Source organism: Squalius cephalus (assembly GCF_949319135.1).
Source record: "Squalius cephalus genome assembly, chromosome: 5".
In the NCBI taxonomy this organism is placed as follows: Eukaryota; Metazoa; Chordata; class Actinopteri; order Cypriniformes; family Leuciscidae; genus Squalius; species Squalius cephalus.
The window spans coordinates 28,554,864-28,575,418 of NC_137126.1; the positions used below are offsets into that span (position 1 = coordinate 28,554,864).

Below are 20,555 nucleotides of genomic sequence, written 5' to 3' on the forward strand. Positions count from 1 at the left end.
AACAGCGCAAGACTGCATTTAGACCACAAACTAGAGGAACTACACCAAAATACACAAAGAACATGAGACGCGACGGATTCCACAGTTTCATTTTTTTTTTAAAAATGAAGGAAAAATGCAGAAATGATCTTCGATAGTTCTCAGAGAGAGGAAAGAGAACACAGAGCACAAACGACGGTGACGTCATCGTTTGAGTTTGAGGTGGCTATCACATCCATCTCCCTTAGGTTATTGTTTTTTTGTTTGTTTTTTTAACCAGAGTTCTTTTCTCTGGGTTTACACCTCTATGTTCTCACAGAGCACAGATTCCCTGTTCTAGCTAGTTTAAGGTAGAATACTGAATCAATCAGGCAGAGAGCACGAGAATCTGATCACATGTATTAATGTTAGACTATGTCGTGTATTAGTCCAGAGGTACGGTGTTCGCGACACGGCAGAATACCCATCAGTCGCTGTGCAGACACACACACCCTCTGTGATAAACACACACACACACAACACATCCGTGGCGACCGGCAGCCTGGAGGGGAAGAAAGCGAAAGGGGAAAGGAGAGACAACAGAAAGTGGGAAAAGTGGTGACAGAGCAAGACATGTGGGGGTCTAAGTCAGAGCACAGAAAAAGGAAGAAAAAGAGGTAGTGCAAAGACAGAGGGAGGACACGGAGAGAGCGAGAGACAGAATTAACCCTAATGTCATGAGCATCAACAAATTTGACCTGTTTTACTACAAATATAAATGACATCTTTGACTATAATCATATTACCCTCATATTGCTGCACCAAGTGCTTGTGCTTCTGAAATCAGGTACAGTTTGATCTCCAAACAGTATTGAACAATTTATACTTTGAGAACTTGATATCTCACGGCTGGTACTGAAATACAGTAACTAGTTTGGAAGTAGATTAACTGAGTGTATGGCATGTTAAACTTTGAATGGCATTTAAACAGCAATCATGAGAGATGTGGAAATGTTAATATTCCTCACAATTATGCAATGGATATAAATAGGTTACTCTCTCACCCCCTCTCTCTCCCTCTCTCTCTCTCTCTCTCTCTTTCCTTCTTTTTCTACGTTTCCGCTTCGCCTCTAGCGAGTAGATTAGAGGCCTGGTAGTTGGAGGGAGATGATGAATGACTTTTAGAGTGTGCATGTAGGTCAGCAGTAGATTGGGCTGTGCAGTGTTGTTATATATAGAAGTCCAGGGTTCAAATGGAGATCTGCTAATTAATGACAGGTCTGGGCGCCGCGGGGGGGATCGGACCCTCGATGACCTCTGGTTTGGCGAAAGAGCAAGGTAAACTACAGGTAGACGTTCCTACAGCGGAGCCTCGTGGCCCGTGTTCTTGTGCTCGCTTGGTTTCATTGCTTAATTCCGTCATGCCGTGTCTCAGTGGACACACTCTCGATGGTGTGAAATATGTACAGTACATTCCATAGTTGCGATGGCGTCAGGCCGCTGGATTCACAGTGTGGTTCAGAGACGATTGCTCGCCCTGTACGGGAGCTCCTGCTCACTCTCCATGCAAGAGCCAATTGCTGGCAAGACCGAAAATGCTGTTAGCAGCAAACGTTTTGATGCAGTGTACAACTGTGGAATTAACTAATGAGTAACTATCACCACGTTCTGTGCAACTGATGACCTGTTGATCAGTGAAAAAGGTGGAGGGCTCGTGAAACTCTCCAGCAATGGTTTAGAAATGTTGGGCAAACGGAGCTGTGCGTCTGACGCTACGGCCTGCAGTTTGGTTTCTCAAAGGAAGCAGAATTACGATCAGTTAGCCTGCAAGAGTTTGCCTCGCAGTGATGCCGCTTTACAGAAGAAGGCTGAAGATCGACAGTAGTATCCTCCGGCCTTCAAATAAGTTCAGACAGGTTACAAAAACTGTGTGTCATTTTATTCTCTCGTTCACTACCTCAACCGCACCTCTGCTGCCATCCTGCCAAACTGCGATGTGAACGAGGTGGAATCTGTAATGCACCCAAGACTTTGCTGCACTGCATACAAACTGGAAATCTTTCTCCTTCTTCACAAACATGAGGTATGACAACCTGAGCTCCTTTCAACCGAAACAGGCACGGACATTGCCTGGCTCCTCCAATCAGGGGAAGAGGAGGAGTTAAGAGGTACATCTGTCTAAACAGGTCCAATTATTTTTCAAGTTCAGGATTCTAAGGACTTCAATTCCTTGGTAGTGTGTCCAAAGTTTTTCTGTAGTAAGAGTTAAAAGTCAGTGAGACAAAACAAGCTTTTAAGATCCTACCGTCTCTTCTCTAGCAGGATCTTTTGAATATGCACTCTGTCTCGTGAGTAAATTGCAAAATGCCCCCTAATAATTCACAAGGGCTCCCGAGAAACTCTCCCATAAATACTAAAATCAGTATGTATGACAACAAAATCTCTTCAAATGTGTTTTCTTATAGCACCAAAATGGGATCCTGTGACTAAACTGCACTTGTATGTATGTGTTACATTCCAGTTCTCTAATGCAGAGTATCTGAACTTTGACGTATGATGTCTGTCTCTGTCTGTCTGTGGCTGAAGATTAGCTATCTACTTTTGACAGCATCTCAATTTGATACTCTATTTACATATAAAAAACGCCAACAATATCAGGAAGTCTATACATTCAGGTCAACCTGGAAATCACAGGTTTGAGTAAATCTAAAAGAGACTGAGTGTGAACTGACCATAATGGAGAATAATCACAGAGATATTAGTAATGTAATGCAGATCAAAAGCTTTCAGCAAGTGTTTTGGATTAAGTCTCAGTTGAAAACAATAAGGGGGGAACCAAGAGTACCTAAGGAAATGGTTCACAGGTATCTTTGTTTTCATTTCAGGCCTACACTTGTGGAGACTGAATTTACTGATATCAAAAGGGGGACCGCTTCAAACTCTAATTCTCCTTGCTCAGGGTGAGGATCAGGTATGAACTAAACTGTGAGGGTTTAGCAATGGAAGCCAAAAGCAGAACATAGAATTCAAAAGACCCTGGCTAAGAGAGAGGAAGTGAGGTTTGAGCTCCTCCTCCTCTGAGTGCCCCAGGGCACATTACTCTGACCTACACAACGTAACAACTTTAAAAATACAGCAGAATTTCAATCACAAAATATCTTTTCCCACTCAGATTATCTATCCACAGTTCCATCAGATCTTTTTTTCATTTGTTTTATAATTGTCCTTATTTTGTGTTTAAATATTTGGACACGTTTCTTGCTCCAACTCATCCTGTTCGCCATCGATTTCATTCATTCAGTCATCTATCAATTCTCTCTGGTTTCCTTCGCTTTCGTCGTTCCCCTCCCCACTCCTGTCCATCCCTAGCCCACCTTCTGAGGGTTGGTGGCACGGACGCCTTGCTCGTATGTGATTCGCTGGCTGATGAGATACTGGGCGGCCTGTGTCGCTGCCGGCGACCCCGTTATGGTCACCTTGCGATTTCGTGTGCCTGGAATGAACTCTCCCTTTTTGGAGATCTGAATTCGTGCCCCCGTCAGCTCCTGATACTCCACCAAAGTCTTGCCGCCTTTTCCCAAGATGGCACCGACCAAGTTCTCAGGCACAGCGATCTCCACCACCTCTTTTCCACCTTCTGCCAGCTTCTCTGTGCCCAGCAGAGATGATGCCACCAGCGGTGATGAGGGATTCAGGTACCCATTAGAAGCCCCTGTGGCGGCCGCTAGAGACCCCAGCGTGAAGCCTCCTAAACTAGGTCCGACAGGGTGACCGCCCCCTCCAGAGGCCTCGCTGGCATATGTAGCAAGCAGATTGGCGGCAGCTGCAGCCGCTGGATTGGCGCTAGCCGCAACGGCAGCGAGCACCCCAGATGCGGCGGCCGGGTTAAGGCCAAGCCCCAGTGTATTGGTATTGTAGCCATAACTGGCCAGAGTGTTCAGGGCAGACGTAATGGCAAGCAGATCATTACCGGAAAGACTTGACATAGCCGTAGGGAACCCACCCATGCCTGCAAGACCTGCCTGGCCAAGGAGTGTGGAGGCTGTAGCTGCTGCGGCGGCGTTGGGTAACACCTCTGTAGAGTTGGCAAAGGGGGATCCTGTCGGGTTGGAGTTGGCCACGGGGCCGGTGATGTTAGAGTAACTGATATTCAGACAACTGCTGCTCTGTGGGTCCTCCTGGATCTTCTGGACAATGATCTCCACTGCTTTGCGGTTCTGCTCTGGCTCCCCGCTCACTGTCACAACGCGCTCCTGCAGATTGATGCCCTCAGGCTTCTGAGAAAGCTGTACCCAGGCTCCTGACTGCTCCATCACAGCCTTAACTGTTGCCCCACCCTTACCGATGATAAGTCCTGCTGTGCTGTTGGGCACGATCAGTTTAGCCTGTGGAGGAGGGGAAGTGTCACTTTGATTGAGGAACAGAATTACATGCATGAGACTGCATACAGCCCCAAAAATAGATGCTGCAATAAGCTCAAATGCATCTGTGCTGGTTTTATAGATGTTTGTTTTCTGTCCACACTTACACAGTAAAAAATGTTCGCAATATATTAAAGAGAGTTGCATTTACAATATCGAACCCTGCATGCTCGTATATGTTTAAGAGTGTATAATAGTGTATGTGTGTGTGTGACTGTGTAAGGTCTGGCTTATAAGTCAGTGCTTATTTCAGCCATTTGTTGATCCCCGGTCTTACATTGCAGCTGCTCGCTCTCACTCCCTCTCTGTTTCTCATTCTGCAAAGATCAAGCAGGTAAAAATAACCCACTGCTCTCACACTTTGCTGCCCCTCTCAGCCACTCTTTCCCTGGGGAACAACCACCAGCCTGCCCTGCCCTCTGCCTCCTCTGGGCTGGTATATTTTCCTGTCTTAATTGTTGCTTATCACTGTCAGATAGCTGACAATAAGTACATTTGCATGCACCTTAGAAATTGATTTCAGTTAGACTAAAATAATTCACCTTTTTGAAATGTCATGTAAACGCTCTTGTACACATCCAAACTGCTTGAATAATTATAACTGCACATGTAAAAAGTACTCACTGTCTTTGCTGCCCTTCTATTAGCAAAATAATCACAATATTACAAATATTATAAACTAAGCTATGCTTCAGCGGAATAACTGATTTGCATGTTTAATTCCTAAACTGATACGTTCAACTCTTCATCACCCATTTAATAACTAGGAACTTCGGTGTGGATTTGGTGGTGTAGTAGTAAAGCAACCTCCCAAACTAACCTGTTTAACACGGTCAGGGTTAACAGTAGTCTGTGGCTGGAGAATGCTGACAGGTTCGGTCTTCTGACTGCTCTGAGGCATCTCACGAACTTTTTCAGCGATGAAGTTATGTACTCCATTCAGAGCTTCCACTGTACCCTGAATCAAACAAACACGCTCTGTTGTACCTGATCACGCACACACACACACAAAAAAAACACAATGTTAGCATATAGACAAAATGCACATGTAAAATTAAAAGTATTAGGGCTGGTTATTGATATAAATTTCACGACTTGATTTCGATTCACAAGCTTGCAGTTCAATTTGATTTCGATTCATATCAGATACAGTACATGGCAAATTTTCCCAAGGGAAATAAATCTCATCTAATGCTATAACCAGTGTTTCTCAACTGGTCGGTCGCAACCCAAAAGACAGTCTTGCGACCCTGTTTTCGGTGGGTTGTGGAGTGTGTAGAGAAAGAAACAACAACCGGAAAAAAAAAAAAAAAAAGTTTTTCTGAAGCAAGACTTTTATTTTGAAAGACGTGCTTGAAAGCTGTTGACTTTTCTGTCAGACGCAGTTTAAGTAAAGAGTGCCAAAGAAAAACGCGTTGTCCTGATTCAGTATCTGCTGTCAGATGAGATGTTGTCAGGCTATATGTCAGTGTCATTATTCTAACATTATTTTCATCTTGCTATAAAATAAAAAGTCTCTCACCTCAGAAAAACAAACTGCCCTGTCCTGTCAAACATTATTACAAGAGAGGTGTCAGTCAATAAATGGGAAAACAAAGTAACTTGTGTTACTAATTAAAAAAAAAATTTGTGACATTACAATGTCACATAATGTCACATTTACCTCAGAAAAGCCATTTTCTGTATAAACTTATTGGTCAGCTAGAAAAATGAACTCTAGAGATGAGCATTTTGCTTAATATTTGCACTATATTGCATATTCATTCCATTGATGTCTTTCCACGGCTAAAACACTGATTGAGTGATTACCTTAGACACGATACGTAAGTTGTACTTTATATTTCCAAATTAACTTTTGATGTTCAATCAATGTTTATTTGCTGCTGTAACTACTAGTAAAGAGGAAGAGATTATCAGTTCTTGTGCCGCTTGATCTGAGGCAGCAACAGCAATCTGTCACGCCACATTAAAGAGCACCAAAATGGTATTTATTGTTTGAATTTCACAATAAAATGGACAGATTTTGAAATCTGAAACTTTCAAAAGTAACAAAGCACAAAGCTTTTTCGATTTATTGGATCGGAGGCAACGTTACAAAGTTCTGTTCTTCATCAACTGAAAACAGCATAGACTAAAAGATTTATTCTTGGGATTTAAGAATTGATATCGGTTCATAAAAATGAGAATCAATTAAAATTGAGAAATACATATTTTTATCCAGCCCTAGAAATTATGTATGCATAGTACACTACCATTAAAAAATTGGGGTTGGAAACTTTTGCTCACCAAGGCTGCATTTATTTGATCAGAAATAGAGTAAAACAGTATTGAGAAATAACATTGTGAAATATTGTAACAATTTAAATAACTGTTTTCTATTCTTATATATTTTAAAATGTAATTTATTCATGTGATGTCAAAGCTGATTTTTCAGCATCATTACTCCAGTCTTCAGTGTCACATGATCCTTCAGAAATCCATTCTAATAGGCTGATTTGCTGCTCAAGAAACATTTCCAATTATTATCAATGTTGAAAACAGTTGTGATTTTTGGGGGGATTCTTTGATGAATAAAAACTTCAAAAGAAAAGCATTTGTTTGAAACAAATCTTTTGTAACTTTATAAATGTCTTTACTCTCACTTTTGATCTATTTAAGTATTATTATTTATTTATTTTTTCAACTTACTGACACCAAATTTGTGAACGATAGTGTATATGTATAAAATCTGGACATATATCAATACAGTACAACGATTTGTTAGTAAAGCTTAATATCAATCAAGTAAATACAAATACAGTAGATACTGTACATTCATGTGTTTAAATTAAATGTATGCATTTGGCAGAAACTTTTATCCAAAGCAACTTGCACTGCATTTGAGCCAAGGTGTACATTTGGAGTTGCAAGCACCACCATACTCACCAAACACACATTACATTTTCAAAGAAGCAATTTCTCCTTTCAGTATAAATGTAGATTGAAAATAATAAACCAAGATATTTGAAATGAACAAAGACATTTGCTTTGCTGTTTTCCACCCCCTCTTTCTACCACAAGGATCATTTGGAGTTCCCAAAGGCACAGGGGGGCTGATAGTGATCAAGGCCTGTAGGTCAAGATGTGTGTACTTCAGGGGTCTATGAATTGTCACACCTTTAGTACAATGGGGGAAGGTGTAATTATCTGATTGGTCAGTTTAAACGTCTCACATTTGGGTCAAAGTCACATGGTCAGGGAAAGGATAAAACAAGATTGTGTAACTGTTTCTCTGCCTCTTTTATTCTCTGGGTCCCTTTCTTGGGTCTCTCTCTCTTTACCTCCTCTTTTCTTTGTCTCTCTCTCTCTCTCTCTATCTATCTCTCAGGTAACATTTTACATGCTGGGTACAATTAATGGTATAAGTTATCATCTTTTTATTCATGTTTCCACCGAAATTACCCGGAACAATTTGTCCCAGGAACTTTTTTACCAGGAACTTTTTTTACCCCAGACCTGTTGCTAGCCGCGTTTCCACCGCGGTCTAAAGTACCGTGAAGATTGGGCAAATAGTCCGGTGACGTAGGACTGCACGCGACTTTATAGTTCCCACTGGATTTCATCCTCTGAATTTAAGCTTAATAAAGCCTGAACCTCGTCGTCGGTCCATCGGAAAAAATCCGTCGGTATTTTTTAAACTCCATTGGTGATTCGAATAGCAGACAACTGTTACTGCACGCACCGCAACAGATGGTAGCTGAATGAAATGCATGGAGTCAACCAATCAAAATGCGGCATGAACTCGACCAATCAGCATGTTCAGTGCCCAAGTCCCACCCCTTAAAGTTCCTGAACTTTGAAAAAGTATTTCTAAATAAATATTTACCCAGAACTTCATTTAGACCCTGGTTCCTGCGGTGTAAACAAACCGAGTGCCACCCCAAAGTTCCTAGTTTCTGGGGAAAGTTCCTGCGGTGGAAACGCGGCTTATTTTGTAACTATTTTTAGTGTAACCATAACCATATTTTGTCATTAAACCTTTTCAATTACAAAGGATGTGCTAACTAGTTTTGATTTGTTATTGACTTTAAATTGCTATCTATTGCAATACAATATTGTCACTCTATATAGCAACGCTCTCCCACATATTAAGCTATTGTAACTGCGCTTATTTCCGTCGTTGGTATAAGTAGCAGTGGGTGGTAATAGACAAGTTTGCTACCATCTACAACAAGTGCATCTATTAGAAAGAATGAAAAGGGCTGTTGTAACACAGGGGGAAAAGACAGATGAACTTATGGCTGCATGATGTAATTCATTCAGAATGCATTAAATTCTGAACCTGTCCTCTCTAACCACATCACTCCTGTGGGACACCCCACAAAAATGTCTAGGACACACATACAATCTCCTAATCTCTGGCATCTCACTGCCCTGAAGTGCATGGACTGTCTGAAATACTTTTGTAACTGTGAGAAACCAAAGAGCTCACATTGGACTGGACCCTGTTCACTATGACCAGAGAGATGAAGTCTACAATGAGTTAATGTTACAAAATCATCTGTGTATTGTGTCAACCTGAATTCAAGTTTGGATTTGTTCAGTCTTGTGGTGGAAAGTATAATTCAATGTCCTAAATATACTGTCATGATCATCTATTTTTTTGGAGGGAGAGAGATGTGCGAAGCGGGGGCATGTAGGTTGTTGGTAGTGTGTGTTTGTTTCTGGGCAACAGTGCATTGATATTGCCTTGGATGTGTGTGTGTGTGTGTGTGTGTGTGTGTGTGTGTGTGTGTGTGTGTGTGTGTGTGTGTGTGTGTGTGTGTGTGTGTGTGTGTGTGTGTGAGTGAGTGAGTGAGTGAGTGAGTGAGTGAGTGAGTGAGTGAGTGAGTGAGTGAGTGAGTGAGAGAGAGAGAGAGAGAGAGAGAGAGAGAGAGAGAGAGAGGGAGCTCCAACACTGAGTGTTTGTTCCTCGGCTGTGTTTTTTTTACCACTAGATTGAGTATCACACACTTATTCGTATCTGAAGCACAGCACAGCTTAGCACAGCACAACACACACACACGCACACGCACACGCACACGCACACGCACACGCACACGCACACACACACAAACAACCAGTTTCTACATTCGCGCTTCAAGATGTTGAAGACCTACAAATAAATCATCCTTGAATAAAGCACACACTGGTGGTCATTTCAGTCCTGCCCTCTTTGAGGAGGTGTGGTTTGTGGTAAGAATCTGCGTTTAAAAGACTTTTAAGAAAATACTGAATTGTAATTTACTTGTGACAGACTACGGTGTGTGTTAAAGCACTGCTGGCTGGAGTGAAACCGCTCAGCTGTAGGTGAATTCTTTTTATAGCTCTCTTGCGAGCCAGAGAGAGTTTAAATGTTTCCCTTTCAACGTCTCATAAGATAAATGAGGTTTGGAAGAGAAGCTGCTATTATATCAGAGACCAGAATGATTGAGGATGTGCTGGTGTTTGTGCCAGAGCAGCACTGCTTGTTATACGCAGGGTTTGGCAAAATTCAGTATTTTATGAATTAACTCAGTTTAAATGTATGAGTTGGAATTTGAATTGAATTGTCCACAGCACACAGGAAGCTGAATTTGAATGGGAATTACAGAAAGAGGAATTTATTGATGATTAATTTAGATGAAATCAAGTATCTATCCATCCATCCATGTATTATGAACTTTCAAATTTCAAAACATTTTTTTTTTATTTAAAAGTAAAAAATAAAAACAAATCTTTGTTAAGACATCTTTACATTAAATTCAAATTTCAAATTTCTGCATCCAGCTTGCTACCTCAATTTAAATTTAGGATTCAATTCAAATTCAGGAAATGAAATTGAACAAAGTAATTCTCATTTCATTTCTGATTGGTGAATAACTGTGGTTGTATCATATTGTGTGGTACTACAACATTGTGCAGTTAGAATAAACACAGTGAAAAGAAATGATTTGAAATCTATAAAATATTTTTAAATTGGTGGGATGATGAAAGGTGAATTTGCAAGATAAAAAAACTGCAAAAGCAAGTGAGAAGGCAAATGAGAGTGAGAATATGTGTTTGTGTGTGTTAGTAGAAGGGTGAAAGGCAGAACAGGTGGTCTCAGGATAGTTTGTAACAAGTGTGTTTAATGAATGAAAACATAGCTATTCACAGACAAATTATGTTCACATATTCAGCTGTACGCTTCACAGCTGCGACACACACACACACACACACACACACACACACACACACACACAATTTCTCACATATTTCCTCTCCCTATGGGCACATTTTCCACTGTCATTCTCAGCCATTTTTATTTTTCACGCTACAACATAAAGCAGCTTCTTAATGACACATGGTGGAAAAGACACTATAGTCATTGACACAAACCAGCCAACATCTGTAAACGTCCTCGTACACATTAATCTACCTCCATGAGACCTTATGCATAACATTGAGAACACTTCCAAGATTGCTGTTTTCTACAATTCTAGAAATTTTAGCTCTCAGTGAGAGTAAAGATTGTTTATTCTAAAAAAATGCACAACTTTTATCCTTCATTCCTAAAAATAAAAATGGTTTTACAGCTTGATGGCATAGAAGAACTTTAAGTACCTTAGAACCGTTTATTCATTAAAAAACACCCATGTGCTTAAAAGAACCCAGAAACCAAAATACTGAACTGAGGAACCAATCATCATCATCAAAAATAAATAAATAACTGTCTCTAAGAATCCTATAAAGTGAAAAATAGTTACTGATAAGGAGAAGAATAAAACATTGAAGGATCTTTATTTTCAAGAGTGTTTAGTCTGAAAGAGAGTTATGCATGGCACTATTAACTCCACCATTTGTTACACAGTAAATCAAATGATTTAACTGTGAGGATTTATAACACAGATCTAATAATAGACAGATCATTTTTTTATTTAAAATAAAATAAAACATATGTGCTTAGCACTGAAATAAGTAATGTTCATCATCATTAAAGCCAGACGGAAGATGTGATGCATACCTGGGTAGAAGTCTTTAGATTTGGACAGTTTGATGGTGGCTCCAGTCTCTTTCTGAAGCTGGACGATGGTTTGACCCCCTTTACCGATGATTGAACCAGCAGCATAGCTGGGAATCAACACCTTCAAGAAATATTCACCCTCCTCTGCACACGCACAAAAAACAAACACAAAGTTAGAGATAAAAGGGGGGGGGGAAAGTAAATTAACAGCATCATTGTATATGTAATAGTAAAATTATTTATAATTGTACAATAATAATAATAATAATAATAATAATAATAATAACAGTCTCTGAAGTCTCTTTCCCGAAATTCAGCCTTGGTGCAGAATTACAGCCACTACGAGCCAGTCCCACAATAAGCTTTCCTTAGGACGTGCCATTTCTGTGTCTGTAGCTTTAAATGCTAACGATGAGGAGAGAGGTGGGGCAAGGTGGAGTGTGGGGGTGTGGCCTTGACCAGCCTGCGGCCACGGTACCAAGCGCTAATGTTTACAGTGGATGTATCGCAATGGCTCGTAGACACGCAGTCGTTCAAGCTTTCCAGTGTGACCCAGAATCTGATCCGGATGGAGAAGCACCTGCAAGTTGCAACTTGGACGTCTCCGAATGCTTAGTTTAAAATATTGTGTCTGGATACGGTACTTTAGTTGGTTTGTTTATGTATGCTGTTACAGTTATTATCATGTAGCTAACGCTAGCCTACGGTGTTGTCTTTTCATGTTGCTCTGATTTGCTATCGTTTTAAATCTGCATTAGCATCTATATCAGTAATCTTTGTAGAGAAGACTGTACTCTGGCTCATTTTTTTATGACAAAGTTCTCCATGTCCACGTATATTGAAGTCATGTTTTCCAGAGAGAATAAAATTAACCCACTGGTTCTTCAGAGGCTCGGATGAAGGAACTAAAAAAAGACTTTTGTGTTCATTTGTACATCCAAACACTGAGCAACTGCCATGCTTCGCTCATTTGCAAGCCATGATGTCTCTCGAGGAAAAACCAATATCGCGCTCGCACGGTCATAGCTAATTTTCTCATGGGCGGGCCAAATTCTCTGGGCGGGCAAAGCAGAGAAAGGGGAGGCAACCTTTCCCCATATGACGACATATAGGGAAGATTCCAGATTGGCCCATCTGAGCTTTCATTTTCTCAAAGGAGCAGGATACCCAGGGCTTGGTTTACACCTATCGCCATTTCTTGCCACTGGGGATGAATGGGACCTTTAAAATATCATAATATGTCTTTTTGTTGTTAGTCATGTGCAATCTGTAGTCATATTTAATGCATAGTATTTTTGGGATGCGTTGCACATTTCTTTAAAACTGTAGTAAGATTATATAACAGTTTGAAAACCTCATGAAGCCAACCAGAGACCACAAGAGTGCACCTCACTACGGCGACTCCTTCTCAAACAATATACAAACAAAACATGAAGAGAGACACGTCTGGTTCTTTTCTTCACTTCCCCTCCTTTTCCATTAATATTTCTTTCTTCACTTTTTCCTCACTCTCTTTCTCTCCCTGATGAGTTCCTACTGATTCTGCCTCTGTCCCACTTTTTCCCCATGCAGAGATAAAGTGACCTGCTTTGGGTTGGTAGAGGTCTAAATTTAACCAAACTATCTCTGTGTTTTCTGTCCTTCACTATTTTTTGTTTGGCATCTCTCTCTCTTACACACACACACACACACACACACACACACAGGGTCGGCCAGCCAACAAACAGCTCAGGTCCTCAGCATGGAGGTTCTGTGTCACAGTCAGAAGTTGAGGTTTAAGTGAGAATATGTGGCGGGTGGTGTGTAGGCAGTAGCACTTCACTATACTGAGGCTGTGGGCTTGTGGGTAATTGCCTGGAAGGCTGTTCAGACAGGAGCATATGGATGCTAAATCCTCAGATTTGTCCAGAAGAACCCAGCCAACGGCGCATAAGTCACTCAGAGGTTCCCAGGGGGCCAAGGCTTCCCTCTCCCACCACAAAATTACACATCCTAAACACAACATATGGACCAGAGTCCATTGCTAAAGCAAGGAAAGTACCAGAAGGTGACATCACAGTGACATTATATAGCTCAAGTAATGGTGAATACTTGATCTACCCTTCTAAATGTTATTGTTGGCACAGCTAAAACAATTTAAAAACTATTTTGATTTGTAGCAGAAATGGGATTTAAGGTCATTTTATTAATGTATTGTGTGACAAAATGGAAGCAGGTACAAAAGTACATTGAGTTTGTGTACTATATCAGTGTCTTTCAGAGACTGTAGTAAATACGAAAGATAAGATGGATTTCGCAGACTCAAATGCCCCCAATCTCTAGCAGCTGACCCTTTACCACTGCAGAGAGGAGGAGGAGAGAGAGAGTCAGAGATACAAGGGGAGAGAGAGAGACTGCAGAATAAGTGCAAACACACTAATAATAAATAAAAATAAAACATGCAAAGAATGAAAAAAGATTTGAAAGCATCAGCTCAGATGCAAAAGATCTGTTAGGAATAAAGAAAGGAATATTCTACAGAAAGGAAAAGACAGGGAATGGTAAAGGAAAACAGCAACTAGGAAGGGAAAGGACAGATAAGGGGAAGAGGAGAGGGGAGGGGCAGCAAGGAGAAGGTGAAAATATTATGGTCTCTAAGCAACTCTGATTGACTCTCCTATGGGAAGGCTTGATACATTCCAAATCACAGCAAACGTCACCTGTACACTAATGCTGGCGTGAAGCATTTGTGCAGTTCTTCCAGAAATGCAGCACACACTCTCACAACTGGAAGGCCAGTCTGGTCGATATGTGATCAATCGTCCTATCCAGACAATCCCATTAATACCAGTAAATCTAGGAATCTGGGAAATCCAATGAAATGTAATTGTCAGCCCAGGCATATATAATCAAGCCACGAGTGGGAGGGCCAGTTAGTAGATGGCACCAGGATCAAAGCAAACATTAGCTTCAGTTGTAATACATTATAGTCTAACAGACAGAAAGAAAGAAAGAAAGAAAAAGAAAGAAAGAAAGAAAGCTCACATGCAGTATAAGTCGCTTAAGCGCAGTTGAACGTGCAATGCACAGTTAGAAAGATACCCGAGCAGAATTTAAATTGAAAAGACAATTCGAGAAAAACACAGAGCGACCCAATCACTCACATTTCCACACATTCCTATAGAAACGGGAAAGGGAAAATAAAAACTGCATTCCCATCTCACTTATACAGATCTAAAAGCGGTTATCTGCAGCATTGCTATTCTTTTGTTCATCCCTCTCTTTTTTCTCTATCTCTCCCTGACTGACTGGCTTTGCTCTGAGCTCAGTCACTCCAGAGAAAATAATTTGTTAAATGAATGTGTGCAAATGTCAGAGGGTGAGAGATTTTTTTATTTTAATTCTCTGCACTGGACTGACATCAGGGTTTCTCTATAAAACACATGCAGCGTCCGACAAATACTTCATCTTGTGACGACGCCATACACAAATGCTCACACAAGGACACTAGCTCCCTTCGTAGGGGCTAGTAGACACGATTGAGGTCTGGATAGAGCAGTGCAGAGTGGTTCAATCTGTACCTGTCCTCTGCAGCGCTCCAGGTGCGCAGTGGGATATGCATTACATCATTGCCTCACCCGACTCAATGCTCTCTGCCACACACACACATTCAAACACACACACATGACTGACAGGTAATGATAGGATTCCAGTCCATGATGCTCGCTGCAGCCGAGCAAACACACACACATAGCTAGGCAGATCCCGATCTTATCAATGACCGGTCTGTTGAACGGGAGGGTGCGAGTGTGAATGGAATGAATGCAGACACTGTTAGAGGGACTGTTTAATGAGGGCACTTTGCAGTGAACGGAGGAAGAGGACAGGACACAGTGGACACACGCTCAGGAATCAATGATGGAGGTTTTTGAAGAGTGCAGCCAGAGGAGAGATAAGAAAAGAGTGAGTGCGTTCATATGACCGGAAAGGATATAGAAAGGGCAATCAGAGCTCTCGCAATCATTGAAGTATGTCGCACCAGCACGCCACAGCATCGCAGAAAAGCGAACCTCCGGCAGCCGTTTTTTACAGAGCGGCAGTGTCGGCGTGTGGAGCGTTTGACCTTGGCCAGCGAGGAACGAAACTTCGCTCTCTCCATCGCGACCGCCTCACAATCCTTTCCAAGATGACTTGGAGGTGACATTCTGAAGGCACAAAGAGCCAATGGGAAGGTCTGCTGTCGCTTACCTGTTGTTAAAAGGAAAACCTAGAGCACATTCTCATGCAGCAGTGATTTGAGAATGACGAGCGCTTTAGGAGCGCTCCTCACCCATGCGCTCCTGCTTGCGGTGATGATGTAAGGAAAGCTGGTGTAACAGGTTTTCAGCAGTGAGTGTCTGAGTAAATAATACAATCTGTTGCTGCTGTTTGCCAGTGAGCCATACTTACACAGCCGCTAACACAGGCAGACGGTTACGGGCTCAAACCTATGATTACACACAGCACATAGAGTGTGAACAGAGTGTCATGCAAACACACAGAGGGAGTGGGTTAAGAGGGATTGCATTGTTAAAAAACCCCCACCCCCAAGCAACACACACACACTCTGCATGTGAAAAGGAGGGCCTGTCCTAGGCACACTGCAAGGACAAGCAAGCCTCTCCTTCCCACAGAATGAATGAAGAGACGCCAACGAAGGACGGGAGAAGAAAGGGCGAAAGAACAAAAGACGCAAAGCGAAACGGTCAACTCATCCGCACACGCGCATTCAACAAGTCAACAAAAGGGGACCGAATTTCTTACCCATTCTGCTGTAGCGTGCTGGAGGTGGGGTTCAGATAGCCATGGACGCCGAGAGGCTGGACCTGTGAGCGATGCCCGATTGCAGGCTGATCATAGAAGCTCTGCCGCCGTCAAGGAATGTGGCCAGTCAACCTTTTTCCCCAGGTTCGTATCCGAGAGGGGGACAACGTCAGCGCATCCTCCCCTCCATACCCGCAGTCAGCCCCCGTCTCTCTCTCTTGCTCTCTTTCCCTCAATTTCCCTCTCTCTCTTTCTCTGATTGTGTGTGATGCCAATGCAATTGCTGTGTGCTGTGTGTGTATGTGTGTGCTGTGTGTGTATGTGTGTGTGAGTGAGTGAGTGTTTGAAGCAGAGAGGTTTGGTATTGTTCAGACAGAGGCGGACTGACGGGGGGAATCTTCCTACTGCATCACCCTCTGCTTTCCTTCTCATCCATATTCAGCGAGAGCTCCAGCCCTGTGCTGCATTCTACAGAGAGGCACCTAGCGTGTCCAATCACCCCGCACCCCTCCCCAGCGTCACACATACACACACACACACACACACACACCAAGGCTTTCTTTCCCATCGCCCCCCCACCACCACCACTTTGACGCAGCACTATAAAAGACGTAGCGCCTCGCTCACGTTTGGGTGAAATATGAAAAGGTACGATGGAGGGAGGTTGCGGAGGGAGAGAAAGAAACGAAAAAGAAAGACAAAAAGAAAGTGCGAGGGAGTGACCTTGCATGAGCGGAGAGGAGGTATAGAGCGAAAGCGGGGAGGCAGTGGGCTCCTTGGACGGCCATGTTGGAAACACAGCGAGAAAGAGAGAGAGAGAGAGATTTTTGAAAATGGCAGAAAGGATCTGCCGCAGAGCGCCAAGGGGCCGGCCAAGTAAATCACTGCCTATAAATCCAGCGACGCTATACCCAACCAGCGCAAGCGTGCAGGTGCGCGCAAATACGGCGCCTGGGGGGGGGGGGGGTGTCTGAGCTCAGTCCCAGGGTCATACTTAATTTGCATAGTAGCTTTTTTCAGCTGAGCTTGATAAATTCCCTACATATCCATACTAGGTATATCGATGTGCTCTGCTGGGTATCACAGATGCAGCATGCAGAAGTATAGATGCTTCTGTTCAGGCAAACTGATCACGTTCAACACATCCACTGGACATTCTAGAATACATGAGCCCTCTCTCTCTCTCTCTCTCTCTCTAGCCCCTCCTTTCCCCACCACCTGCCCAATTCACAGTCAACTCACGTCACCACACACTGCAAGGGCACCTGTGTCCTTCTCTCGGCTCACTCTCTCTCACTCGCACCTTTTGATCTAATACCGAACTGCACAAAAACCCACCAACATAAATAGCTCTGCCAAAACCTCCATTAGCAGCATTAACATGCCATTTCAATTACAACTGGTAAGAGGCCACACACACTCTAACTGTGTGTGCACTGGTGAAATTAGCATCAGCAAGCAATGGCTGTTTACAAAAGGGAGGGCATAAAGAAGATCTCAATCACTGACCATCCTCTTCGTCACCCTCTTCAGGTCAAAGGTCATGTAAGGGGGAAGGGTGCGTCATTGATTGGATTTGTTTTAATTAACAAAGCCAGATAGGTGGACAGAATTAAAGATGGTCTGAACTGCCAGTGAACAAAGAGATAGGCTAACTAACTTACTGACTAAATAAAAGATGGATCATTAAACTGTGCTTAATGAGATGCGTTTACAAAAGCTGTCAAACACACTAGTCAAAAGTGTTCATCATTATAAAAGCCTCTTTCTTTGTATAATTTGCCACAGCCTTTTCTGTCATTCCTACTCAATTTCAAACTCAAAGTTTTCTGAATTGTAGCTAGATTTCCATCATTAATTGTAGTTAAATTAAAAAATAATTTAAGAAAAAAATAAATAAATGAACTTCTCATTGCAGGTTGTAACTTTGATTTCAATTTTATTAAAGTTTTTAATTTGTGTGTTTTACAGAGCATATTAAGCCTTCAATTTATTACTATTGTATAATTCACCGAACTCTTAGAAGATTATAACACATAATCCTGTACAGTCCGTATTGAAATTATAGAAACAGTTTTGAATCATTAGTATATTAAAGTATCTCATTATTTAACAATGATAATAACAATTTGTGTTTAATAATAAAATAAAATGTGAAAAGAAATACAATGTTAATTGTGCCATTGCATTACTATGAAGCATATTGTCACTAAGTCAGAATCAAAATCAAATAGTGTGAATTATTCACACAAATAGTGAGCAATGCACTAATGATCAAATTCGTTAGGTAATAACGTTTGTCTAAAGTCAGTAGTTTAGTTGTGTGTATACAAGATTCAGAAGTTTCGGTCTCAACGAATTCAACTTATAAACCCTTCATAACATCCTCATCTCATAGCTCTGAACACTGAAAACCATCAGTTGTGCATAATCTAAAAAACGCGCGCGGCAGTGAGTGTGTGTGAGAGAGAGTGTGTGTGTGTGTGTGTGTGTGTGTGCGGGGGTGATGTTAGTTAAAACACTCGCTGGACAGCTGCACCGGGTCTCCACAGCGGGAACTGCCGCCCCGTGCGCAAAACTCACATAAATGTAATGTTCACACACAACGTTGCTGAGATTTTCTTTTCGCTTCCTCCCAATCTAACATGCCCAAACACTCACGTTTGGTAAAATACGCGCTCTAGAAAGTAATTGTTTGTATCACGTGACCTTCACAGCTATTATTTAAAGAGCAATGACTCAGACCACCGTCTCAAGAAATAGCCTATGGATCACTATCTAAATCTACTAGCAAAACCCAACCTAGAAAATAAGCATACTAGTAAATTGTCTAAGATGCTTTAAAAAAAGGAAGAAAAAAAAAGAAGAATAATTATTGTGTTATGCGCACAAATGATTTACATTATCAGCAACACCTGAAGGAAACTAAATCAAAATGGACCCTATTGCTCTTTTGGATATGTAGAGCTCCAAAAGAAGCTATAGAGGGGAATTCAATCTTTTGTTTCCATTGGAGTCTGTTACTGCATATGAATAGAGATTAAACTACAGCAGCATGTGTTCTCTCCCCCTTTCATTCATTTTCTGCTCAATTTAGCTTCAGATCCAGAGGGGCGACCACCACCACACATCATAACCACGGGGTCATGCAGGGTCAGGCCTCTTTTAATTGTAGTAGCCTATTAATTATTTGTAGCGCAGCTGTAGTATTTAATTTCACGTGCTTAAAACAGCTCTTACGAACTAAAAAAATAAATATATATATAAATATATATATATATATAAAAAAGGGCAATTCTCTCGAATCTTACCATCTGAACTCCCGTAGAGTAGGCTAAAAGAGCATTTATAAAAACAAACAAACAAACGTAAAAGTGGACTAGGCACGCGACTCGTTTGACATGACTTTATTTAGAGCAGCAGGCCCGAGTGCTGCCTGAACACCCGCGAACTGTCGATCGGATCTTACCTCCGGTGTTGGAGCGCTTGGTATTGCTCGCCTCGGTCGGTGTTTCCAGGGGTCTCTTTCGGGAATCGGAGAGATCCTGGTCCATGTGTGGCGACTGAGAAAGGTGCTGAGGGCTGGAGAAGACCCCGTTCTGCTGAACTGCTCCGCCAGCCATCATTTTGTCACCGGCAGGAGTTCACACCGCGTTAGCACACCGAAAATCGCATACAAACCAGTCAGCGTCTCCTCTCCGACCTGTCCGTATGTTTATTGGAGCTTTAAATGTCATAAAAATGCCATGCTGCAGGGTCGCTGCGTGCGTCCTTTTCTGCCGCGCTGTCCACTAGTTTCCGTTGGGAGAAGAGGCGCATTAAAGCTCTAAATATAAAAATCAATTCAGTGTAGTCTATTCATTAGCGCGCACCCGACACTTGAGACGTCTGTGTGTTTAACGAGCCCTCACACACACGCGCAGCGCCCTCTCCAAAAAGATTCTCGCGACCATTGCCTCGCGCTGGCAAACTACTAAAAGATAAACAAATCAAAATTCAAGCTCAGAACAAAAGACAAAAACGTCACTGTCGCTCTTGTTTTTCCGGTCTCCGCGCAGCGACGTTTGGTTTTGGAAGTAGTGTATTGCTGTCGACGCTGTCAGTCCGTTTGTTTTGGGAGTGTAAAAGAGAATATTTTGTTTGAGAGATGCGAGAGTCTTGGCCAGCGCGCGGCGGCTGCTCGGGTGACAAGAGCTCTCGCGCAGCATCCCTGGACCAATTGTGAGCCAGAGCGCGAGAGCGTTCCTGACGTCACGAGCCGCATCTTCCAAAAGAGTTTTCAACGGCAGCAAGTTTCAGAGTCCAGACTCACTCACTAGTTTAACAACTTGAACTTTAACTAAAACTGTCCATGTATAGCTAACTGTGAACATAATAGCAGAATGTTACAT

The 20,555-nt window shown here is 42.1% G+C and overlaps 1 protein-coding gene across 2 annotated transcripts; it reads right to left on the bottom strand.

Moving 5' to 3' along the window:
* Positions 1-231: 231 nt before the first annotated feature.
* nova1 (NOVA alternative splicing regulator 1) lies at positions 232-20,543 on the bottom strand. Of its 2 annotated transcripts, none has more exons than XM_079871023.1 (4): positions 19,634-20,543; positions 11,383-11,526; positions 5,200-5,366; positions 232-4,343 (listed from the first exon to the last, which is right to left on the bottom strand). In XM_079871023.1, the coding sequence occupies exons 1-4, from the start codon at positions 19,788-19,790 to the stop codon at positions 3,324-3,326; spliced, it is 1,488 nt and encodes a 495-aa protein (XP_079727149.1). In that variant the 5' UTR covers positions 19,791-20,543; the 3' UTR covers positions 232-3,323. The 2 variants fall into 2 exon arrangements, with proteins under 2 accessions (XP_079727149.1, XP_079727150.1); XM_079871024.1 differs by lacking the exon at positions 19,634-20,543 and adding an exon at positions 16,165-16,737.
* Between the last annotated feature and the right edge of the window lie 12 nt (positions 20,544-20,555).